The 26,815-nt window shown below is 38.1% G+C and overlaps 1 protein-coding gene across 2 annotated transcripts in view; it reads right to left on the bottom strand.

Annotated features, from left to right (window-relative positions):
* C8H16orf96 (chromosome 8 C16orf96 homolog) overlaps positions 1-26,815 on the bottom strand; it is a 71,513-nt gene that overhangs the window by 17,398 nt on the left and 27,300 nt on the right. For both annotated transcript variants that reach the window (XM_074196279.1, XM_074196278.1), the window contains 2 exons: positions 10,989-11,063; positions 3,137-3,301 (listed from right to left, as the gene is read on the bottom strand). In XM_074196279.1, coding sequence (XP_074052380.1) covers positions 3,137-3,301; positions 10,989-11,063 — 240 coding nt within the window. The remainder of the gene's footprint in view (positions 1-3,136; positions 3,302-10,988; positions 11,064-26,815) is intronic.

Here is a 26,815-nt window from a genome sequence, read left to right as displayed (position 1 = left end):
GTAGTTTGGTGCTAGAGTGGGGAGAGCCTTCGATGCCCAAGACAGGAGTGTGTTTCCCCTTCACTTGGTGCCATGCTCAGCCCATAACAATGCTCTAAAACATTAGAATTAATTTGAATTCTATCCTTGTTTACGATTCTTGGATCTGGACTTATTTCTTAACTGCAGTCTGGTGTAGTTAGAGCTAAAAAGCTTCCCACTAAATTCTCCAGCCTCCCCCCACCCCCTTCATTTGAGTAACTAAGTAACAGCAGCCTTGTGCCCTTGCCAGACATAACAGATGGGGCTTGCCTCAGACATGCCACATCTAAGCAGGTACAGAAGGCAGAAAAACAAGGACATTGCTAAACAAATACTTGCAAACTTAAGAAGAATACTTCCCCTCTACTCCTCCATTCCAGCCCAGTAAAGTAAACCCTTTTATTAGTTGTCTTATTGAATGATAAAATTGCCTTGGAGGGACACCAAGCAGCTTTGGGAGCAAGGGGGGCCCTCAGGTGTCCCCAACCAACCCTCTGCCAAGTTTCCTCTTATAAAGCTTTTCAGGGATTTCTTCTCCAGTCAGAACTGTGATATCCTATTTTTGTATGTGGCCTGAATTCATGATTCAATCCATCAAATTAAGCATCTCCTGTGGGTTAGGAACAGGGGACACAAAGGCAAAAGTGAAAGTCTTTCTTCAATGTATTTTGCCATTTTGAGGATTAAATCACTCACATACACAGAGTAAAGTGGATAGAACCTGGAATCTGAAAGACCTGAGTTAAAAATCCAGCCTCAAAACACTTATTAGTTGTCTTGATGTTGTTATTTAGTAGTTTCAGTCTTTGACTCTGTGTCAACCCATTTGGGGTTTTTTTGCAAAGATGCTGGAGTGCTTCACTATTTCCTTCTCCAGCTCATTCTACATATAAGGAAACTGAGTAAAACAGGGTGAAGTGACTTGCCCAGGGTCACATAGCTAAAAAGTGTCTGAGGCTGGATTTGAGATCAGGAAGATGAGTTTTCCAACTCCTGGCTAGGTCACTCTATCTACTTCTTCACTTAGTTATTCTTCATTCGTTGTGATTCTGAGCAAGTCACTTAACCTATTTTTTGTCTCAATTTCCTCATTTCTAGAATGAGGATAATAATCAGCACCCATCACCCAAAGTGGTTGTGAGGATCAAATGAGTTAATAATTGTCAAGGGCTTAGCATAATGTCTGGCATATAATAAAATGATATAAATGTCAACTATTACTATTACCCACATATAATAACAATTCTTATTTTTAATTTCATATTACATTTTGGTCTGATTTTCATTTATTCTTCCTCTACTCCCCACATTCTATAAAGGAGAAAAAGTCATAAACCAAATCATGTTAAGATATTAGGTACTAACTCTAGTGCCCTTCCTCAGAATTATCCATCTCCATTTTAAAAAAGACTGAGAATAAAAAAGCAAAGTTAAATTCAAAAGGATTGTTGGTAGTCATATATCATGCAGTTGGGCAAGGTACTCATTTGGTGTATGTCCAGAGGAAGTCATTTTAATTCAACAAACAGTTATCAAATGCCCTTTATTTGCAAGGAATTTAACACTCCTACTGGGGTAGCAAAAGAAAGTCCATTCAAAGCTACCTGAAGAGGAAAAGTATTTGCTGTGCAAGTTGCAAAAGAAAGAATATTCTCAAAATGAAAATCTGAATCAGGGAAGTCTTCCCAAAAGAGATGGAACGATAGCCAAGCATTGAAAAAAGGTCAGGAGCCTGAGCAGTGATGGTGCAGTATTGAGAGGACACTGCAGATATGGTGGACAGCCTGAAGCTGTGAGAAGAGTAAATGGTGCCATTTGGTAGGAACCTAGAATAAAGGGGCCTAAATAATATGAAACAAGAATGGAAAGGTTAAAGGAGAGCTAGGCTAGGGTTAGGGTTAGGCACCAGGATGAGAGATTTGTTTTTTTCTCTTCAGGATAATAAGTAGTCATTGGAGATTTTTGAGAAGGGGAGGAGGAAAAACTTCTCCAGCATTCTCTACTCAGTTCTGCTCATTTGCTGCCATCTTCTGCTCCATGACCACAATACATCATTAGCTGAACTACTGGAAGCTTCATTTTTCTGGGCATCATTTTGCTCATCTGTTGGAAGATCAGGTCATACTGGATGTCTTCTAAGGCCTTCTCCAGCTATAAAATCCTATGAGGTATTGGGGCAGGGGTAAGGGGATTGGGTGGGTAGGTGGGTGAGCTGGGTGGGGGGGAGTTTTACCTAACAGAACTTTAGAAACAGAAGGAGCCTCAGTTTACAGAAAAGTAGCAAAGATGACATTCCTTGCCCAAGGGTCACATAGGTAGTAAGTGTCTGAGGGGAATCCCCTTCTAATGCTCCTGATCAGTCAATAAGCATTGATTAAACTCTTACCATGTGCCAGGCACTGAGCTAAGTGCTGGGGATACAAAAAAACAGCCCCTGTTCTCCAGGAGCTCATCCTCTCCTAAGGAAGACAACATGAAAACCACTCTGTACAAATAAGATACATGCAGAATAAATCGGAGATAATTTCAACACTAGTGGGACTGATGTTCTTTTCACCGTGACTACTGTTAGGACCGGGTCTCTGATCTGGGTTCTTCCACTTTTATGCTGTGATGACTCTCATCCTAATCAGAGGTGTGTTGGTAAATATTTAACAACCAGCTAGGTGCTAAGGGCTAGGGAGGGTGTTTCATATAACACACTTTTAAATTTCATCTAAATTATTCATATTTTCCCTATTACTTTAAGTCTAAAAATCAATAAAATAAGTAAAACTGTGATTTAACAATTTCCAAGTGTAAAAATGCACACCTATAAAAATTGAACAAGCAGCCATTCCAGCCTTTTGGGCTAACTCCAACATATCCTCAAACCCTAATCTAATTTCTCCTGTGGCCTCTGACTCTTCTATTAGCTTCCTGTAATTCCCGATCTAAGGGTGTGATGAGTGGAGAGAATGTAGTTTTCCTGGTATCCAGAAGTTCAGCTGCCTGGGAAAGGGACAATATTAACTTCTCCTGGGGCTGAGCCTAGGGGTCCTGGAAGACTTATACAGGGTTTATTTGTCACTGCCTTCCACTCCCCTCCTCCCTGCCCCTCAACGAGGTCTCTCACCTTGGAATCCACATCAGAGAAAAGCTTCTCCAGCATCTTCTGCCAGTTCTGTTCATGGATAGTCATCTTATGCATTATGTCATGTATCATGTCATTTAACTTCACTGTTGAAACCTCCAGGTCAGTCTGGTTTGCTTTGAAGATCAGGGCACTCTTGTCTGCTTTCTGGTGAGACAGAAATGTCAGAGCTTGTGCAGGAGGTGCAGAGAGGAGAGACAGAAGAGAGGGAAAGACAATGGTCAGCTTTGCCCCATCTAAGGCTAAAGGGATTGAACCAATTAACTATCTTTTTTTGGGAGGGATGTCTGTTTGGTGTTTTTTTTTAAGAAAGCTTTTATTTATTTTTGAGTTTTACAATTTTTCCCTCATTCTTGCTTCCCTCTCCCCACCCCCCACAGACGGGATTCTGTTAGTCTTTACATTGGTTCCATGTTATACATTGATCTCAGCTGAATGTGATGACAGAGAAATCATATCCTTAAGGAAGAAAATTAAAATACGAGATAGTAAAATTACTTAATAGTGTAACTATTTTTTCTAATTTGATGGTAATAGTCTTTGGTCTTTGTTCAAGGGCAAGTCCATCAAGGTTGATAATCACCCCCATGTTGCTGTTAGGGTATACAATGTTTTTCTGGTTCTGCTCAACTTGATCAGCATCAGTTCATGCAAATCCTTTCAGGCTTCCCTGAATTCCCATCCCTCCTGGTTTCTAATAGAATAATAGCGTTCCATGACATACATATTCCACAGTTTGTTAAGCCATTCCCCAAATGAAGGACATTCACTTAATTTCCAATTTTTTGCTACCACAAACAGGGCTGCTATAAATAGTTTTGTGCAAGTGATGTTTTTACCCTTTTCCATAATCTCTTCAGGCTATAGACCCAGTAGTGGTCCAATTAACTATCTTAAATACACTCTTTCTATACCTAACCCTTCCCTGGTGAACACTAATACCATCACAGACACAAACACACATCCACACTTCTCTCTCCAGCATAACCACTGCTGAGTCCACCCTCCTAGTCACAAACTGGCAAAAGGAATGAAGAAACCCAAGAGTTAGGAGCAAATGCCTTTGGAGCCACCAAAGTCTTACTCAAAACAATCAAGCAACAACAAACACCCAAACCAGATTGCCTATACAAATTCAGAGAGATCTAGGTCATTTCTTAAAACCAGTAGACTAATGACCTATTTGATGAACATCAAATCACCTCAAATCAATTTGCCAAAAAATATCTTACATAATAATAAATTTATTTAGTTTCTAATATAATAATCATTTATCAAGTTTGTAGAATGTTAAGTGTTGTCAAGCCATATATGGCTGTATAAGATGGTTCTGAGTTTTGGGTTTTTTTTAGGTTTTTGCAAGGAAAACAGGGTTAAGTGGCTTGCCCAAGGCCACACAGCTAGGTAATTAAGTGTCTGAGACCGGATTTGAACCCAGGTACTCCTGACTCCAGGGTTGGTGCTTTATGTACTAGTCACCTAGCTGCTCCTGGTTCTGAGTTTCTTAATTAAAAATTTTTGCTTGATTATTTGTGTTTTTTTAAACATTTTGCCTAGTTTTAATCACTTTAAGGATTCTTGCACTTAAAAGCTACCCAGGACATTATTAGCATGCTGAAAACTTACACTAAAGCCATACCTAGACCTTATCTTTCTTGAACCTGCCCTGATAAGTTTCTCTCCCAGCTTACTAGACCTTGACTGTATTTGTTGACTGTGATCCTGTTTAACCTGTTCTGACCCCCCCCCCCACTCTGATCCAGTACCAGCCAGGATTATGCTGATTTTGTTTATGTTCTAGTTTTATCAATTTATATCACTTAGAACTGATCCTACAAACTTGATAAATGATGGTTATATTAGAAACTCTGAGCAGAATTTTTTACTTTGATGTTTTTAATGTTTAACATTTTGTAAGGTTAAAAAATACATTAGGTGGTTAAAATTCAGGTGAAATGTAAGAGAATCAATGACCAGTCAGAAATGCTTTATAGACCCTTTACCTCAAAATCAGATACTTAATCAAGGCCAATAAAAATGTAAAATCTGTAATAATGATGCAAAAAATATACTCCAGGGTTCAGTGAATTTTCAAGTGAAATGCTTTTAAGCAATCATTTTAAGTAAATAGGATATAAGGTTCTGCTTCTTTCTCACAACTGCAGACTCATAAGGCAAGTAAAAGGAGAGTCTGCTGCCCTTAGTTAAGGAAAGATTGAACTGTAGTGAAGTGAATTCAGACCTCTAGGTTTACTTCTATTTCCCAAATCTTTAGAATCCGAGGATGGGGAAACAGGACATTTCCCTGACCTGAAGAGGGGTGGGGGAGACAAAAAGAATTCTGTTACAGGACTGTCTTTACTCATTTGAGTAAACCCCCTCCAAATTACTTCCAACATAAACTTGTTAAAAAAGCAGATTAATTCCCAAAATGCTAACCCTGTTAAAACAGGATTTCCATGAAAGAATGTATAGAATTAGTTTGCATTAGCTACTAAGGACCTTTAAATTTACTAGAGCAAAAATAAAAAATCAAAAAAACCAAAATCAAAACAAAATAACCAAAACCACTTCCTCCAACCTCTCTATATTTGGGGGGGAAAAAAGAAGACAACCCACCCTCTTTCTCCTGAGTAGAATATTTCCAATAAAACCATTTCAGGGTTAATATTTCTAGTGAAGTCCTCTCAGGGTTAAGAAATATTAAAGAGGGGGCAGAGCCAAGATGGCGACAAGAAAGGATCATGTCTTAGGCGCTCTCTCATAAAACTCTTAAGCTAAGGACTCTAACTAAATATTCGAGAGACAGAATTCACAGAGGGACTTGGTGAGGCAGTTCTCTACCCCAAGGTAACCTGGAAAAGAGCAGAAAGGCTCTGCTCCCCGGGGTTGGAGGGGCAGCTCGCCAGAGGGGTGGCCCGCCAGAGCCAAAGAACTTCAGCCTCCCAGAGGCAGCCCCAGGGTGCTGGGAGCCACAGCTCACAGCAGCGGGGGAGTCTCCTGAGTTACACCCCAGGGAGCACCGAGCACAAAGCAGGGGAACAGCAGGGGACCTCTGACAGAGGGAGCACGTGTAGCCCAGCCCTCAGGGCACACAGCCAGCAACGTGATCTTTTGGCAGCCCAGATCCAGGAACAGAAGCAGGCAGAGCCGGTAAGCAGGAGCCCCCAGGGCATGAGCCCATTGAACCTAGGGAGGGGAGTGAAGAGGGACTGCAGAGCTCTGTCCTCTGCCCCTGGAACAGGACTCTGGGGCTCTGACCACATTCAGATCCTGATTGCAGTCTAGGCCTCCCCACAGAACAGCAGCCCCACCCCCTCAGCCCCGTGGCTGGGGGGGGGGGGCATATGGTCATTCACAGACCAGGAGGGAGGACAGAGCCTCACACACTGAGATCCTTGTGGGAGTGTCCCAAAAGCTCAGGAAGCACCCCAAAACCAGGCCCAGGCTGGGAAAATGAGCAAGCAGAGAAAAAAAGGGGAACACCATTGAGAAATATTTTGCAAATGAGCCCAAGAAGGATCAAAATACTCAGTCTGAAGATGAGGAAGCACAAGCTCCTGCATCTAAAGACTCCAAGAAAAACAGAAATTGGACTCAGGCTATGACAGAGCTCAAAAAAGACTTTGAAAATCAAATGAGGGAGTTGGAAGAAAAACTGGGAAAAGAAAGGAGAGAGATGCAGAAAAAACATGAAAATGAAGTCAGCAGCTTAGTCAAGGAAATCCAAAAAAATGCTGAAGAAAATAGCATGCTACAAACCAGCTTAGGTCAAATGGATAAAACAGTTCAAAAAGTTATTGAGGAGAAGAATGCTTTAAAAAGCAAAATTGGCCAGATGGAAAAAGAGATGAGAAAACTCTCTGAGGAGAACAAATCCTTCAGACAAAGAATAGAATTCAGGGAGATTGATGAATTTACAAGAAATCAGGACTTATTACTTCAAAACCAGAAAAATGAAAAATTAGAAGAAAATGTGAAATATCTCATTGAAAAAACAACTGATATGGAAAACAGACTTAGGAAAGATAATTTAAAAATTATTGGAATACCTGAAAGTCATGATCAGGAAAAGAGCCTTGACATCATTTTCAAAGAATTACTACAGGAAAATTGCCCTGATATTCTAGAAGCAGAGGGCAAAATAGAAATGGAGAGAATCCACCGATCCCCCAGAGAAAGAGATCCCAAAAAACCAACCCCTAAGAATATGATAGCCAAGTTCCAGAACTCCCAAGTCAAAGAGAAAATATTACAAGCCGCCAGAAGGACACAGTTCAAATATCGTGGAACTGCAGTCAGGATCACACAGGACTTAGCAGCAACTACTTTGGAAGCTCATAGGGCTTGGAATATAATATACCAGAAGGCAAAAGAGCTTAGAATGCAGCCAAGAATGAACTACCCAGCAAGGCTGAATGTCCTCTTCCAGGGAAAAAGATGGACCTTCAATGTACTGGGGAATTTCAAATATTCCTGTTGGAATGGCCAGAGCTGAACAGAAGGTTTGATCTTCAAATACAGGACTCAGCTGAAGCATGGAGATTGGAGGAGAAGGGGAAAATATGAGGGACTTAATGATGATGAACTGCATGTATTCCTGCATAGAAAAATGACACTGATAATACTCATATGAACCTTCTCAGTTAATAGAGCAGGTAGAGGGAGCTTTTATAGTTGAAGCGCAGGAGAAAGCTGAATTTGAAGATAAAATATGGTGTAAAAATGGAGTCAATAGAAAAAAAAGGGAAATATAATGGGAGAAAGAAAAAGGAGAGGGGGAATAGGCCAAGATATTTCATATAATAAGATTTTTCTTTATTACAATGAGCTATTGCAATGATATGGAAGCGGGGGAGGCAAGGGGGAATGAGGGAATCTTCATTCTCATCAGAGGTGGCTAGGAGAGGAAACAGCATATATACTCAATGGGGTATAGACATCTGGAGTAAGAAGGAGAGAAGGGGGACAGGGGGAAGGGGGGGATGTGAGTGATGGATGAAAGGATGGACCATGGGGGGAGAGTGGTCAGATATAACACATTTTCTTTTTTACTTCTTGCAAGGGGCTGGGATTGGATGGCCTGTCTGGGACCATAGGGCCAGGTGGATGCTGGGCCTAAGGGGTGGTAAGGGGGCTTGGGGCCTCTTGGCCCCAGGGCCAGGGATCTGTCTGCTGTGCCACTCAGCTACCCTACAGCAGAGTGAGAGTGAAAGGAGAGAGAAAACATAGTACATGGTAGTGGAGAAATACGAAAGGAGGGAGTTGCGATCAGCAATGGCAATGGTGGAAAAATATGGAAGTAACCTTTGCGATGGACTTACCATAAAGAATGTGATCCACCCGCGACAGAGTTGTTGGTGTTGGAACAAAGACTGAAACACATTTTTTATTATTATTATTTGGGGGGGTGCAGGGCAAATGGGGCTGGGTGCCCTGCTGGAGACGCATAGCAGGGTGATCATCGGTTGTCTGAGGCCGGATTTGGACCCGGGTGCTCCTGGCTCAAGGGCCAATGCTCTGTCTGCCACCCAGGCACCCCGACTATTATTACTATTTTATTTTATTTTGGGTCTTTTTTTTCTTTTTTTTGTTTTTTTTCAGGGCAGTGGGGTTTGGGTGGCTTGCATGTCACACGACTGGGTGATTGTTGGGTCTATGGGGCTGGATTTGGGCTCGGGTGCTCATGGCTCCAAGGCTGGTGCTCCGTCCATTGCGCCACCTGGACATACCTACAATTATTACTATTATTTTTTTTTAATTTTAATTTTTTTGCTCTCCCCTTTACTTTATCACTCAAGCAAGTCTATATTTATGGGGGGGAGGGGTATTTCATTTACTCTTAAACAAGAACATTTTATTAATGCAAAAAACCATTATTTGTACAAAATGAGAATAAATACTAAAAAAAAAGAGCAATATTAAGGAGAGGGCAGCTGGGTGGTGAAGTGGATAGAGCACTGGCCCTGGAGTCAGGAGTACCTGAGTTCAAATCTGGCCTCAGACACTTAATACCTAGCTGTATGGCCTTGGGCAAGCCACTTAACACCATTGCCTTGCAAAAACTAAAAAAAAAGAAATATTAAAGAAAGAACAAACTATTATTCTTAAACTATTTCTAAAAGAAACCCCTTGTATTCTAAACAGGTGGTTCACACTCCTAACTTTTTTTTTCACTTCTTAAAGATTTTATTTTGAGTTTTATAATTTTTCTCCTAATCTTACTTCCCTCCCCCCCACCCTCCCATAGAAGGCAGTCTTTACATTGTTTCCATGTTATACATTGATCCAAATTGAGTGTGAAGAGAGAGAAATCATATTTTTAAGGAAGAAACATCAAGTCTAAGAGATAACAAGGCCAGACAATAAGATATCAGGTTTTTTTCCTAAATTAAAGGGAATAGTCCTTGGTTTTTGTTCAAACTCCACAGTTGTTTCTGTGGCTACAGTTAGTATTCTCCATTGCAGAGAGCCCCAAATTGTCCCTGATTGTTGCATTGATGGAATGAGCGAATCCATCAAGGTTGATCATTACCCTCATGTTGCTGTTGGGGTGTACAGTGTTTTTCTGGTTCTGCTCATCTCACTCAGCATCAGTTCACAAAAATCCCTCCAGGCTTCCCTGAATTCCCATCCCTCCTGATTTCTAATAGAACAACAGTGTTCCATGACATACATATACTATAGTTTGCTAAGCCATTCCCCAATTGAAGGACATTTACTTAATTTCCAATTCTTTGCCACCACAAACAGGGCTGCTATGAATATTTTTGAACAAGTGATGTTTTTACTCTTTTTCATCATCTCTTCAGGGTATAGACTCAGTAGTGGTATTGCTGGATCAAAGGGTATGCATATTTTTGTTGCCCTTTGGGCAACAAAGTGTGGATGAGTTCACAGCTCCACCAACAATGTAACAGCATCCCAGATTTCCCACAACCCTTCCAACAATGATCACTATCCTTTCTGGTCATATTGGCCAGTCTGAGAGATGTGACATGGTACCTCAGAGAAGCTTTAATTTGCATTTCTCTAATATGTAATGATTTAGAGCAATTTTTCATATGGCTATGGATTGCTTTGATTTCCTCATCTGTAAATTGCCTTTGCATATCCTTTGACCATTTGTCAATTGGGGAATGGCTTATTTTAAAAAAAATATGACTCAGTTCTCTGTATATTTTAGAAATGTCACTCTCCTAACTTTTTCTAAGACTACTTTTACTGACAGCTAGATGGATAGTAGACTTTTTCCCATGAGAAAAACCTTGCATTCCAAAGAAGCTCATAAGATTCCTCTTGTTTAATGATAGACTGTTCATAGACCTTGTATTCCAAGACAAGTTACATTACTTCAATAAGAGAGTTATAATCCTGAAAGTTATTCTCACTATTCTCACTGGATGGTGATATAATATTTTATGAAAACCTTTTATTCTTTTCTTTGTTGCCAGAATAGATTTTCACAAGTAGAATGTAACTCTGAAAACTAACCAATGAGTCAACAGAGAGGAACCATAGCGAGGAGGAGGGGATCGAGTTAGGCTATATAATCTTGTTTGACTGTCAATTCCGAGTAGCTCCTTGATCTTCACTACCTTTGTGAGAGTTAGAGTGTGCCCTTTTCTGGAGAAAAGCTAAAATAAACTTATTTTTTGCTCAGAGTAGTCTCTATATTTTTAAGTGGATTTTTATCCCACACACTCCTATCTCCTGAATTTTATTAGCATTCTATTTAAGTCTCAGATAGTATGATTACCTCTCTTTCCAGATACAGCCTTCAAGGGTGGGAGAGGCTGAGTTTGATGGGGAGAGAGTATCATCATTTTCTCACCTCTTTCATTTCTTCTTCCAACCAAGTTTTATCTACCATTCTCATTTCCAGTTCATTCACCAGTATTTTGAGGTCCTAATATCAAAAGAAAGAGCAAGTTATTCTTTTTTGAGAGACTTTAGAGGGTCTGCTTATCAAGGTGGATTCAGAGGGCTCATGGTCTCCAGATCCCAAAAGTAATAGCTAAAAAGGTAACAAATAAGGAAGAAGGGATACTTCCTTCAATGATTTTGGACAGGAAAAAACTTTCATAGAAACTAATCTCATAATGGCAAGTGGGCCTGGTTACTGTCAAGGGAGTAGGGGGTTCTGGAGATCATTCAGAACCATTCCAAGATTTCATCTCATTAGACTCTATGATTCCAGTGCCTGAATGTATGATGCCTCAGTCAAACTTTGACCTTGCTTTAAAAAGCCAAGGCCTCCAGGGCCATTTCCAGACGTTCTGTTCCATATCTGGTCACTGGACCCAGATGGCTTCAAAGAAGAAAATGAAACTGGTGTCTGCATAGCACCCCCTCACTTAAATCCAACTCACTTGCATGTCATGGAGTTACTTTCCTATGTTATGACCTTCTTTAAGAACAAAGGACAAATAACAAAATGGGAGATCCCATGGAATAGACAATTTGGCTCCTTGACAAAGGATAAGGTGATAAAATGACTTGTAGTTGATTATGTTGGCCCTTTAAATGACATGGGAAGGATTCTGTCAAAAATGATTGGTGACTGAGCTAGTAAGAATTGCCTGCTTCTTAGGCTAAATGAGAATTAAGGAGAAAGGCTACTCCTTCTTTTGAGAAAGCCTTAGGGGAGGACCTCTGCTAGCTCTCCATATAGCTTCTAGTAAAGTTGGTATTAACTACATAGTTGAGTCCTGAAAAAAATTGGCAGACATGATTGCTGAACCACTGTTAATGATATTGAAAAGATTATAGAAAGTGGGAAAGGTGCCACAAGACTGAAGGAAGTGAAAATGATGTACTGATTTCCAAAAAAGGGACCAGAGGCTAAAAGCTATAGATTAGCTAACTAGATTTCAATTCCTGGGAAGATTTCAGAGCTTTAAGTGCTTTAAATATCTTGAAAGGACAGTGGTGAACACAGAAAGCAAGAAAGAACATCAGGAACAGGTCACGAAATAATAACTTCATTTTCTTTTTTGACAGGATTATTAAACTTTTAGATAAGGGGAATATTTTGGGTATAGATTATCTAGATTTTCAGCAAAGCATTTAATAAAGTATTATTTTTCAGTAGAAAAGATGTTTAAATGATATTATAATTAAAATAGATCCACAACTGGTAGATGAGATGACTGAATTCAGAAAACTTGTTAATGGCAAGAAGACTCCCCTGGATTAGCCCAGGGATCTATGCTTGATCTTTTTATATTATTATTATTATTATTATTATTATTAGGTTTTTGCAAGGCAATAGGGGTTAAGTGACTTGCCCAAAGTCACACAGCTAGGTAATTATTAAGTGTCTGATGTCAGATTTGAACTCAGGTCCTCCTGACTCCAGGTCTGGTGCTCTATCCCCTGTGCCACCTAGCTGCCCCTTGGTCTTTTATTATTAACATTTTTTATGAGTGATTTAGGGAGTTTGGTGATACAGGGGATAGATTGCTGGACCTGAAGTCAGGAAGATTCATCTTTCTGAGTTCAAATCTGGCCTCAGATACTTAAAAGCTATGTAACCTTGGGCAAATCATTTAACCCTATTTGCCTGAGTTTCCTCATCTGTAAGATGAATTGGAGAAGGAAATGGCAAATCAGATCAATATCGCTGCTAAGAAAACCCCAAATGGGGGGGGGGGCGGCTAGGTGGCAAAGTGGATAGAGCACCGGCCCTGAAGTCAGGAGTAGCTGAGTTCAAATCGGCCTCAGACACTTAATACCTAGCTGTGTGGCCTTGGGCAAGACACTTAACCCTATTGCCTTGCAAAAATCTAAAAAAACCAAACAAACCCAAATTGGGGTTTACAACGACTGAACAGCTACTGAATCAATGGGCTACAAAGCTAGTATAGATACTGCTGATGCTGATTACAATATCTATGTGTCACTCAATAGGATATAGATATCTAGAAGAAAAAGGGGGACAGGGGAGGGGAGGGGGGATGTGGATGATAGAGGAGAGGGTAGATCATAGGAGAGAATAGTCAGATATAACACATAACCTGGACAGGGTAGCCTGTCCAGGACCACAGGGTCCGGTGGTTCCTGGGTCTTTGGGGTAGGATGTAGGTTTGGGGCCTCTTGATCTCAGGGCCAGTTCTCTGTCTGCTTGCACCACTTGGCTGCCCCTCAGTACATTTTTGAAGAGGGGGAGAGTGAAAGGAGAGAGAGAAAATATAATAGATGGTAGTGGGGAGGAATCAATGTAGTAACAGCAACAAGCAACTGTGGAAAAATATGGAAGTAACTTCTATGATGGACTTATGATAAAGAATGTGATCCACCTGAGACAGAGACATTTTTCTCTTTCTCTTTCTTTTACTTTATTTCTCATGAAGTTTTATATTTTGTGGGGGAGGGGGTATTATGTTTATTCTTTTTTTTTGTTTTTGTTTTTGTATTTTTTGATTTTGCAAGGCAAATAGGGTTATGTGGCTTGCCCAAGGCTGCACAGCTAGGTCATTATTAAGTGTCTGAGACTGGATTTGAACCCAGGTACTTCTGACTCCAAAGCCAGTGCTTTATCCACTACGCCACCTAGCTGCCACCTGGCTGCCCCCTATTATGTTTATTCTTAAACAAGAATATTTTAGTAATATGTAAATAAAGAAAAATTTAAAAAACAACAAAAAACAATATCTATGTGTCACTGAAAAGGCTAACACCTATGGCACACCAGAGATAATAACTAGATAGTATAGTGGATAGAGTATGACCCTAGAGTCAGGCAAACCTGAGTATAAATCTGGTGTCAGATACTTACTACCTGTGTGACTCTGCCCAAGTCACTTAACCTTTACCTGCCTTGGTGAAGTTCCTGGAACATACATAGTAGGCCTTTATTAATGCTTGTTTTCTTCCCCTTCCCTCTAGGCTATATGGACAGATCAAGCTATGAACCTATCAAAGAAACAACTTAATTTAGAAAGCCAACCATGACCTATGGCTTCCATGTTTTGGGTTCCTAATTGGCCTAAAGCCTTGGCTCAACCAGTCATGATTATTGTACTCTAGAGGGTGACTTGCTTGGATATATTGACATTATCCCTAAGCTACCTATATATTGTACAAGAAAGTTCTATAGGTTAATGCAGCTCTGTTCTCAGTTGGTGATTTTGTACTGCCATTTGTGTTTGTACAGAACCCTTAATTCTGTACTGCTTTTATAGTTGACATCTATTTGATCCTCTCAGCAACCTTACAAAATTGAGTCTTATTATCCTTGTTTTATAGATGGGAAAATATACCTAGAGATGTTAAATAATTTAACTAAGTAACTAAGAAAACAAGTTGATAAGTGTTAGAATCAGATTCTACTTCTTATCATTAAAAAAATTAGAAGAAAATAGAATTGGGGTTGAAATTGTGGAAAGGGGGGGTTGGAACCAAGATGGTGACAAGAGAAGATCCTCTCTTAGGTGCTCTCTCCATAATATTTAAAAAATCATAAAATTATGACTCTAACTAAATTTGCAAGAGACAGTACCCACAGTGGGATCCAGTGGGGCAATTATCCAAAAAAAAAAGGTAATCTGGAAAATAGTGGAAAGGCTCTGCTCCACAGGGTTAGAGCGGCAGCCCTCCAGAGTGAAGGAACTTCAGCCTCCCAGAGGCAGCCCCAGGGCACCAAGGAGAGGCTCAAGGAAGTGGGGGCAGTTTCCTGACCTATACCCCAGGGAGCACCGGGCACAACTTAGAAGATCAGCAGGGGACCTCTGCCAGAGTGAGAGTGTGAAGCCCAGCCTTCAGGGCTTAGTGAAAGGTGTGGGGGCAGCAGGCCAGATCCAGGAATCAGAAGCAGGTGGAGCCAGTAAGCAGGAGCCCCCAGGCAACTGAGCCTTGAGTGTTCAGCCTACCAAAGGTACGGGAGTGGAGAAAGACTTCTGAGGTCTGTTTTCTGTACCTGGAACAGGACTCTGGGGCTTTGATCACTTTCAGATCCTGATGACAGTCTAGGATCCCCATAGAACAGCAGGCCCCCCTGCCACCTCAGCCCCATGGCAGAGGGGTATGCTTGTGGTCATTCACAGACCAGGAGGGAAGACAGAGAATCACACAATGAGATACTTGTGGGGGGTGTTCCAATAATACTCAAAAGCTCAGGAAGCACCCCAAAATCAGGCACAGGCTGAGGAAATGAGTAAACAGAGAAAAAAAAGGAGGAATACCATTGAGAAATACATTGTCTATGATCCCAAGCAGGATCAAAATGCTCAATCTGAAGATGAGGAAGTACAAGCTCCTGCATCTAAAGACTGCAAAAAAAACCAGAAATTGGGCTCAGGGTATGACAGAGCTCAAAAAAGATTTTGAAAATCAAGGGAGATAGAAGAAAAATTGGGGAAATAAATGAGAGAGATGCAAGAAAAACATGAAAAAGAAGTCAGCAGCTTAGTCAAGGAGATCCCCCCCAAAAAATGCTGAAGTAAATAACATGTTAAAAACCAGCATAAGTCAAATGGATAAAATAGTTCAAAAAGTTATTGAGGAGGAGAATGCTTTAAAAAGCAGAATTGGCCAGATGGAAAAAAAGATAAGAAAGCTCTCTGAGGAAAACAAATCCTTCAGATCTAGAATGGAGCTAAAGGAAGCTGTTGACTTTATGAGAAGTCAAGACACAATACTTCAACACCAAAAGAATGAAAAATTAGAAGAAAATGTGAAACATCTCATTGAAAAAAACAACAGATCTGGAAACAGATTCAGAAAAGATCATTTAAAAATTATTGGAATAGTTGAAAGTTATGATCAGGAAAAGAACCTTGACATCATTTTCAAAGAATTACTACAGGAAAATTGCCCTCATATCCTAGAAGCAGAGGGCAAAATAGAAATGGAGAGAATCTACTGATCTCCCCTGGAAAGAGATGCAAAAAAAACAACCCCCAGGAATATTATAGCCAAGTTCCAGAACCCCCAAGTCAAAGAGAAAATATTACAAGCAGCCAGAAGGACACAATTCAAATATCATGGAGCAGTCAAGATCACACAGGATCACTTAGCAGCAACTACATTAAGGGCTCTTAGGGCTTGGAATATAATATTCCTCTGGAAGGCAAAAGAGCTCAGAATGCATCCAAGAATCAACTACCCAGCAAAACTGAACATCCTCTTACAGGGGAAAAGATGGACTTTCAATGAACCAGGGAAATTTCAATTGTTCCTTTTGAAAACAACCAGAGCTGAACAGAAAGTTTGATCTTCGAATACAGGACCCAGGTGAAGCATAGAGTAGAGGAGAGGGGTAAAATATGAGAAACTTAATGATGAACTGCATGTATTCCTGCATAGAAAAATGATACTAATAATACTTATATGAAACTTCTCATTTAAGAGATCAGGTAGGAGGAGTTTTTATAGATGAAGCACAGGAGAGAGCTGAATCTGAAGATATAATATATTGTAAAAATGGAGTCAATAGCTAAAAGGGAAAGGCAATGGGAGTAAATGAAAGGAGAAGTGGAATAGGCTAAGATATTTCATATAATAAGATTTTTTAAATTATTGCAATGAGCTATTGCAATGATATGGAATGGGGGAAGGCAGGAGGGAATGAGGGAACTTTTGCTTTCATCAGAGGTGGCTTGGAGAGGAAACAGCATATATACTCAATGGGGTATAGACATCTAGAGTAAAAAAGAGAGAAGGGGGACAGGGGAAGGGGGGATATGAGTGATGGAGGAGAGGGTGGACTGCAGGGGAGAGTGGTCAGATATAACACATTTTCTTTTTTACTTCTTACAAGGGGCTGGGATTGGATGGCCTGTTTGGTACCACAGGGCCAGGTGGTTGCTAGGCCTAAGGGGTGGTATGTGGGCTCAGGTCTCTTGGCCCCAGGGCTGGGGATCAGTCTGCTGCACCACTCAGCTACCCTACAGCACATTTAAGAAGAGGGACAGAGTGAAAGGAGAGAGAAAATATAGTATATGGTAGTGGGGAGGTATGAATGTAGGGAGCTCCGATCAGCAATGGTAATGGTGGAAAAATATGAGAGTAACTTTTGTGAAAGACTTATCATAAAGAATGTGATCCACCCATGACAGAGCTGATGATGTTGGAACCCAGGCTGAAGCACATTTTAAAATTTTTTTTATTTTTATTTTTTCTCTTTCCTTTACTTTATTGCTCATGAGGGTCTATATTTTTTGGGGGGAGGTGGTTTATATTCACTCTGGTTTTTTTTTTAGGTTTTTTTTTTGCGAGGCAAACGGGGTTAAGTGGCTTGCCCAAGGCCAAACAGTTAGGTAATTATTAAGTGTCTGAGACTGGATTTGAACTCAGGTACTCCTGACTCCAGGGCCGGTGCTTTATCCACTAAGCCACCTAGCCGCCCCTTATATTCACTCTTAAACAAGAATATTTTATTGATGTATAAAAAAAAATCATTTGTAAAAAATGAAAAATAAATATTAAAAATAATCTATTACTAATAAAAATGGTAGAAAGGAAGGAAATTATTATGTATTCAAGAGAAAGAAATTAAAGTTTCATAATAAATGAAATTAACAATATAGGAGGTAAAGCCAAGACAGCAGAAAAAAAAAAGCAAGGGACTTGACTGAGTTTACCCAAATTCCCTTCCAAACAACTTCAAATAAACCTCAAAACAAAGTTCAGAGTAGCAAAATCTAAAAAAGGATGAGGTAAAGCAATTTTCTAACCCAAGTCAACTTAGGTCAGCAGGAAAGGTCTGTCACACTGGTGGAATGTAGTCCAGGACAGAATGTATCACTAGAGGGTGGGTCTTAGAACCAGGAGCAGGCCTTGGGGGCAACTGAATCCAGACCCAGCAGCAGCTTCCAGAGCTCTCAGTCCACAGATGGCAAGGAAGTCAGACAAATAAATGTTCAGGAGGAGATTACAGGGGCTCCTTTATTGGTACTGGGTATATGACTCTGTGGCATTGCCACAGACATGGCAATCCTCGGTTGCAATCCTGGATCAATAGCCCTGAGGTAGAGGGGATCACTAGCACATCAGAGCTTGCAGCCTTAGGGTAACAGGGACCTTGGACCCATCCAGAGCAGAAAACAGTGCTTATGGTTTCTCAATGACCATAGAGAGTTTAAGACACACCTCTCCTTCAGTGATAGGTGGTGGTGTCCATGACTGGGGAGGACCAGTGTTAGGATTTGCACTGTATGAGCCTAATAGAGGTAGCAAAGACATATGTGACAGAAAGTATACAATCTGAGGTGAGGCACATTCTTCTTCTCTCCCTAGAATATACCACCTTGGAAGTATTAAAACTTACAGATACCCAGAAGTACCTCTGAAAACAGCTATATAGAAATCATCTCAGGAGCAGAGCATAAGCCTAAAATAAAGTTAAAAATCAAGAAATAGACTAGAAAAAAATGAGCAAACAATAATTTAAAAAAAAGATCCTGACCTTAGAAAGTTACTATGGTGATAGGAAAGATCAAAACACAAATTCAGATGACAACAAAGTCAAAAATGCTGTATCCAAAAGCCTTAAAGAAAAATGTGAATTGGTCTCAGACCCAAAAATAAGTCATGGAAGAACTCAAAACATTTTAAAAATAAAATAAGAGAAGTAATGAGGAGAACAGATGAGAGTGATGCAGGAAAATCATGAAAAAAGAGTCAACAGTTTGGTAAAGGAAGCTTAAACTATACTGAAGAAAATACTACCTTAAAAACAAAATTGTCCAAATGGTTAAAAAAAAAGGCAAAAAAGGCAAAAAAAAACTGCTGAGAACCCCTTTAAAAGCAGAATTAATTGGTCAAATGGCAAAAGAGGCACAAAAATTCACCAAAGAAAAGAATTCCTAAGAAAAAAGAAAGGACAAAAAAGAAATCCTTAAAATGTTGTTTTGTCTTTCATTCTCTAAGAGGACTATGACATCAAGGAGATGATGCCATGAGAAGTAAGTGAACTGGATGTGAGTGAAGGGGTGCTGAGCTAAGTCACCAGCCTCACTTTCTTTCTCCTCCAGAGTCAACTGGGTCCAGGGGCCAGCTATGAAACAGGACAACTGGAGTTGGCTCTGGATGTGAGGCAATCATGGTTAAATGATTTGCCCAAGGTCATACAGCTAGTTAGTGTCAATTGTCTGAGGTCAGATATGAATTCCTATCTTCCTGACTCCAATGCCAGTGCTCTATTCACTGCACCACCAAGCTGCCCCAAAATGCAAAGTTTTTAATCAAAGTTTGCTCACAGATATAAATATCACTAAAGTGCAACTCTCTGAAATTGAACAAAGGCATAAAGAACATACTAATTTGAAGAAACAGTTAAAAGATTTAAAAAAACCTTTTAATTCAGATATCACTTAGAGTAGAGGAACAAAGAGAAAGCATAAATAATCTTGAAAAGACAATAAATGATACTCAGGAGTATTTCTGGCAAAACAAAAGAATTCTAGCTAGCTATTAAGTGTAGAAAAGCAAAGCCTTGCAGAGTTTTGTTAGCTACATATGAAATCATTTTAAAATTTTCTACCTATATATAAATTGAGACGTCCTAGATTTCAGTGTCTTAACTTGGTTCTCATTATATTGGGAAACATAATAGTCCTACATCTAAACATGATCAAGAATGATAATAACTCAGAAGATGCCCGGTATTTAACAGAATGAACTTGACAAAGTTCCCAGAAATTTTTATCTTGGAGAAACAATAACAGGAACAAGAACATCTTTGGTCAAAGAAGTCTTTGGAATACCCTTACCATTAGAAAAAAAATTCTAATTCTGACTTTTTTTCATAATCACAACAGTTACAATACTCATTTAAACTAAAGAAACCATAAGATAAAGATATGTTTAAAATTTAAGAATCCTAAGTTACTGAATTTCTTCCTACATTAATTTACTGTTACTGTATGTTCTCTTAAGTCAGGAATTATGCTTATTATAACTTTTGTAATTCCCAAAGCCCCACATATATTATACTTGGTACATCATAGTCTCTCAATACATATTAAGTAAATGGACATTACTTTAGGCTTTCACAAATGTATATTAAAACTTAAGAATTAAATTAAATAAAAGAGTTTTAGCTGAGGCCTCAGAAAGTACAGCATGAAAAGATACCAACAGGTTCAGAATGCTCAGTTTATACAGAGATAATGAAGTCCTGGAAAAAATTAACTATTGATATTCAGATATATGACTGATTTGTATCAAGAAAATAATTCATGTGTGGCCTTGGGTAAGCCACTTAACCCCATTGCCTTGCAAAAACTAAAATAATAATAATAATGATAATAATAATAATAGTAATAATAATTCAGTAAAGATTAGAATTGGACAAGAGGAAACTAATAATTACAGGGGACATTAAGAAATAATAAAGAAAAATCTAAAGAATAAAAAAAATTAGAATATGTGAAATATCTTATTGTAAAACAGCTGCATCTACAAAACAGATGCAGGAGAAATTATTTAAGAATCATTGTACTGGGGCAGCTAGGTGGTGCAGTGGATAGAACACCAGCCCTGGAGTCAGGGGTGCCTGAGTTCAAATCTGACCTCAGACACTTGATGATTTTTAAAAAATGGATCTAGACATAAGCCTTTGAGAAATTATCGAGTACTCAACACATTCAATTTTGATCAATGCATAGCATGGGAAAAAATGTAATGATTATCAGATTGCCTACTGTGGGGGAGGGGGGAGGGAAGGGGGGGTGGGGGAAAATTGGAAAATTCAGTCTTACAAAAAATGATAGGTAGAGGGGCAGCTAGGTGGCGCAGTGGATAGAGCACTGGCCTTGGAGTCAGGAGTACCTGGGCTCAAAATCTGACCTCAGATACTTAATAATAATTACCTAGCTGTGTGGCCTTGGGCAAGCCACTTAAGCCCATTTGCCTTGCAAACTCCCCCTGCCCCCCAAAAAAGAGAAAAAAATGATAGGTAGAAATTACTATTGTATATAATTAGAAAACAAATAAAACATTTATATAATAATAAAAAAGAAATCATCAAGGAAAACTACCCTGATATTAAAGAACCAAAGGGTAAAATAGAAATTGAAAGAATCCATTGACCACTTCCTGAAAGAGATCCCAAAATTAAAACTCCCCAGAATATTATAACCAGATTCCAGAGCTCCTGGATCAAGAAAAAATACTGCAAGCAGCCAGAAAAAAAAAATATAATGAAACCATAGTTAGAATAACACAAGATTTAATTTTTTTCCAATTAAATGCAAAGTTAGTTTTCAACATTTATCTTTTTGCAAGTTTTTAAGTTCCACATTTTCTACCATCTGCCTTCCTCATGGCAGTGACCAATCTAATAAAGGGTGTACATGTATGATTGTATAAAACAAGATTTAGCAGTTTCTACATTAAAGTACTGGAGGCCTTGGAATATGATATTCCAGAGAGCAAAGGAAATAGGATTGAAACCAAGAATCATCTACCCAGCAACACTGAGTATAATCTTTTAGGGGGGGAAAATGAATATTCAATGAAGTAAAAGACTTTCAAGTATTCCTAATGAAAGAGCCAAAGCTGAATAGAAAATTTGACTTTCAAATACAAGACTCAAGAAAAGTATAAAAAGGTAAACAAGCAAAAAATTTTAAGGGACTTAATAAGTCTCTATGTATGTAGGAAGTATGTAGGAAAATTATACTTATAACTCCTAAAAACTTTCTCATTAATAGGGTAGTTATCAAAACCTTACAAAAATAGAAAGAAGGCACAGGTATGAGTTGTAAATTATGGGATGATTATCTAAAAAAAATAAAATTAAGGGGTGAGAAAGAGAAAGGAGCTGAAAGAAGCAGAAAGTGAGAGGTAGAATGGGGGTGAATTATCTGATTAAAGAGGCCAAAAGAACCTTTACAGTAGAGGAGAAGATGGGGTAGTTGTAGGGCAGCACATAAACCTACCTTTCATCAGAATTGGCTCAAAGAGAGAATAACATGCACCCTTAGTTAGGCATAGAAACCTGTCTTAACCCACAGGAAAGTAGGAGGGGAAAGGGAGGATAGATTGGAGGGGGTAGTAGTCAGAAGCAAAACATTTTTAAGGATAGACAGATAAACAGAAAAATAAGATGGAGGAAAATACTTAGTAAACATAACTACTATTAAAAATTTTTACAGCAAGTTTCTCTGATAAAGGACTCATTTCTCAAATATATAGAGAACTGGGTGAAATTTATTAAAAAATAAGAGCCATTCCTTAATTGATAAATGGTTAAAGAATATGAAGTCAGTTTTCAGATGAGATTATCAAAACTCTATAAAGTCCTATGAAAAAATGCTCTAAATAACTATTGATTAGAGAAATGCAAATTAAAACAATTCTGAGGAATCACTGCATACCTATCAGATTGACAAATATGACAGAAAAGAAAAATGATTTATGTTGGAAAGGATGTAGGAAAACTAGGATATCAATGCACTTTTGGTAGAATTATGAACTGATCCAACTATTCTCTAGAACAATTTGGAACTATACCCTAAGGACTATAAAACCATGGAATGGTTGACCCAGGAATATCATTATTAGGTCTATATCACAAAGACATTAAAACAATAAAAAGGAAAAATCTTTTTGTATAAAAATATTTTATAGCATCTCTTTTTGTAGAGGCAAAGATTAGTAATTGAGAGGCTGACCATCAACTGGGGAATTATTGAACAAATTTTGGTATTTAATTGTGAAGGGATACTACTGTACTATAATAAATGATGAGCAGGATACTTTCAGAAAAAATTGGAAAGACATGAACTGATGCAAAGTGAAATGAGTCAGGAAAATACTATACACAATACCAGTTTAGTAGCAATGATCAATTATGAATGTCTTGGCTACTCTCAGAAATACAATGATCCATGATAATACCAAAGAACTTATAGTAAAAAATACTATTCATCTCCAGAGAAAGCCCTGATAGAATATGAATACAGATTGAAGCACACTTTCTTTTTACTTCTTTTTTTTAAAATTTTTACAAGGCAATGGGGTTGAGTGGCTTGCCTAAGGCTATACAGCTAGGTAATTATGAAGTGTCTGAGGTCAGATTTGAACTCAGGTACTCCTCACTCCAGGGCTGGTGCTCTATCGACTGCGCCACCTAGCCTCCCCCTTTACTTCATTTTTCTGGGGATTTTTTTTTTCACCTAATGACTAATATGGAAATATGTTTTGCATGACTGTACATATTTAACCCATTTCAAATTGCTTGTTTTCTCAATGGAGGAAAGGGAAAGAAGGGGGAGAACTTGGAACTTAAAATTTTAAATATTATTAAATATCAAAAATGGTTTTACATATAATTGGGGAAAATAACATATTAAATACTAAAAATTTATTAAAGACTTTTTTACATGACAATTATATCTCTAATAAAAAGGAAAAATAGATTGGGAAGAAGTGCTAGAAACATTTCTGACAAAAATCTGAAATACAAAGCCTAAAAGTATTTCATAAATAAATAACTGAAATTGATCCAATACATTAAGGTTTTTCAAAGCATGAATTATTTTGTTGATCGTCTAGACTTAAAAAAGTAATGGAGAAAATGTTGCATACAACCTTTCATCCCCCACTTGGAGAACCAGTTGTTAAATGTTTGCTAGCACTCTCAGATTTCACTCTTTCGAAGTTCAGCACCCTCTCCACTTTATCATAATGCTTCTCTCAATGAAAAGAATTTATATATAAAAGATCCATTCCAATAATAAACAGGTTAAAGAATATTAACAGGTAATACTCAAAAGAAACAAAAATTGTCAACAGCTTCCTGAAAAACTTTCAGACTGTAATAAACTGAACACAAATAAAACTAGGAGATATCAACTTTTGCCAAAGATAATTTGACATGATAAAATAAAATACTGACTGAATTGTAGAATATTGGGCACACTAATATAATAATATATTTGAGCTTTGAATTGGTGTCTTTTTCCCCCATGGAAAACAGCATAAAACATACAATAAGAGCTGCTCACATACCCTTTGACTCAGTGATTCCACTACTAGAATTATGTCTTAAAATGTTTATTCTTAGGAGAAAAAACTTGACTGTACAAAATTGTTCCTGTATATTACTTGTTTGTACATATTTGTTTATCTTTTGCCTCATTTTGTATCCCCATCCTTAAACACAGTGCCTGATGGATGATAGACATTTAATATTTTTTGACTGACTGACTATTCACAACCACTGGGACAAGGCTTAATAAATGCTTGTTAACCAACATTCTAAATAGAACCTTCTAATCCTTTTACTCTACAAACTTCTTCATTTTGGCTATTTATCCTACTTCCAGGCACCCTAGTCCTGCCTCTTACTTTTCTTTTTTTCTTTAATTTACAAAAATATTTATTATTTATTTTTAACATTCTTTTCCTTTTTAAATTTTGAATTCCAAATTCTATCCTGTTCTCCCAGACTCTCCCAATCAAACAATATATTAATTATACATTTGAAATCATGCAAAATATATTTCCATATTAGTACTATCATTAAAAGTAAGAAAAAAAATAAAGTGAGAAGACAATACTTCAATTTGCACTCAGTTCATCAATTTTTTTCTGGAAGTGCATAGCATTTTTCATCATTAGTCCTTTGGAATTTTTTTACATGATTGTATTGATCAGAGTAAGTCTTTCACAGTTAATCATCATTACAATATTGCTATAACTGTGAATAATGATCTTCTGGTTTTGCTCACTTTATATTTTATATTGGTCTTCCCATATTTTTTAAAAATGTTCTCTATCACAGGCAGCCAGGTGGCACAGTGGATACAGCACCGGCCCTGGAGTCAGGAGAACCTGAATTCAAATCTGTTCTCAGACACTCTAGCTGTGTGACCCCGGGCAAGTCAGTTAACCCATTGCCTTATAAAAACAAAAATAAAACAAAACAAAAAACAATAAAATGTTCTTTATCCCTGTCACTTCCTATAAATACAATAGTCCTGTTTCACAACCATTCTCCAATTAACAGGCATCTCCTCAATTTCTAATTCTTTGCCACTACAAAAAGAGGTGCTACAAATATAGGTATATTTGTATATAGGTCCTTTCCCCTTTTTTAGATCTCTTTGGGGGTACAGATCTAGTAATGCTATTGCTGGATCAAAGGGTACTTGCAGTTTTATAGCCCTTTGGGAATAATAGTTAAATGCTGTTCTCCAGAATGGTTCTCCATTAATAGTTTATTAGTGTACCTATTTTTCCTCTTGCCCTCCAGTAATTCTCATTTCAATGTGTATGAGCTGGTACTCAGAATTGTTATTTGCATTTCTCCAATCAATAGTAACTTAAAGAATTTTTTCGTATGACTATAGATAGTTTTGGTTTCTTCCCCTAAAAACTGCCTGTTTGTATCCCTAGACAATTTATTAATTTGGGAAATGGCTCTTATTTTTCTCAATATGACTCAGTTCCTCATATATTTGAGAAGAGATCTTTATTAGAGAAATTCACAAACTTCTATATTATTTCATTGTCTAAGGTATCTTTTAATCCAAATGTTGTTCTCTGATTATCTTTTAATTAGGTCCATTTTTACTTTTGCTTTGTCTGAGATCATGACTGCTACCCCTGACTTTTTTACTCCAGCTGATGTACAATAGATTCTGCTCCAATTCTTTAATTCTTTCTGTATCTGTTTCATGCATCTCTTGAAAACAAACATTGCTGGATTCCAGTTCCTAATACATTCTGTGATCTGCAATCAATTTATGGTTGCACTCATCCTATTCACATTTATGGTTATGATTATTGTGTATTTCCCTCTATCCCATTAACTTTTTTTTTAGGTTTTTTTTTTTTGCAAGGCAAACAGGGTTAAGTGGCTTGCCCAAGGCCACACAGCTAGGTAATTATTAAGTGTCTGAGACCAGATTTGAACCCAGGTACTCCTGACTCCAGGGCTGGTGCTTTTATACACTACATCACCTAGGTGCCCCTATCCCATTAACTTCTGTATATCCTTTTTATCTAATCATCCCTCTTCAAGTCTGTTTTGCAACCACAACTTCCCTTAATCTATCCTCTTTTTGATTATTCTCCCCTCTCATTCTCTTTTCCCTCATATTTCCCTCTTGAGTAAAATAGATTTCTATATGCAACTGAGTGTGTATGCTATACATATATACATATAACCCCCCACAAATATACACACCCACACACACACACACACACACATATATATATATATATATTTGTAACATATATGTATATATTCTTCCCTTTTTGAACCAATTTGGATAAATCAGATTCAAGCATTGCCCCCCCTCCATTTCTCCATCTATTATAAAAGCTCTTCCTTTTGTTTGAGATAATTTTCTTCATTATAAATAAAATTAAAAAACTATACTTCAATTTGCACTCAGAGTTTATCAGTTCTTTTTCTGGAGGCAGATAGCATATTTCATCATGAGTCCTTTGCAATTTTCTTACTGATTGTACTGATCAGAACTGCTAAGTTTTTCACAGTTAGCCATCATTATATTACTGTTACTCCCTTCCCCATTCTCCCAGTGCATACTTCTTTTTCATCTCTTCACTTTCTTTTTTTAGCCCATCCCAACATAATTGACCCACACTCATGTCCTCCATGTAGACTGCTTTAACTGTCCTAATAATGAAAAAATTCTTGGGAATTATATGGTTCATCTTCCCATATGGGAATGTAAACAG

The sequence above is a fragment of the Macrotis lagotis genome, chromosome 8 (genome assembly GCF_037893015.1).
Source record: "Macrotis lagotis isolate mMagLag1 chromosome 8, bilby.v1.9.chrom.fasta, whole genome shotgun sequence".
Taxonomy (NCBI): domain Eukaryota; kingdom Metazoa; phylum Chordata; class Mammalia; order Peramelemorphia; family Peramelidae; genus Macrotis; species Macrotis lagotis.
Note: the sequence above shows the minus strand (reverse complement) of the source record. Positions and strands in the feature narration are given on the sequence as shown.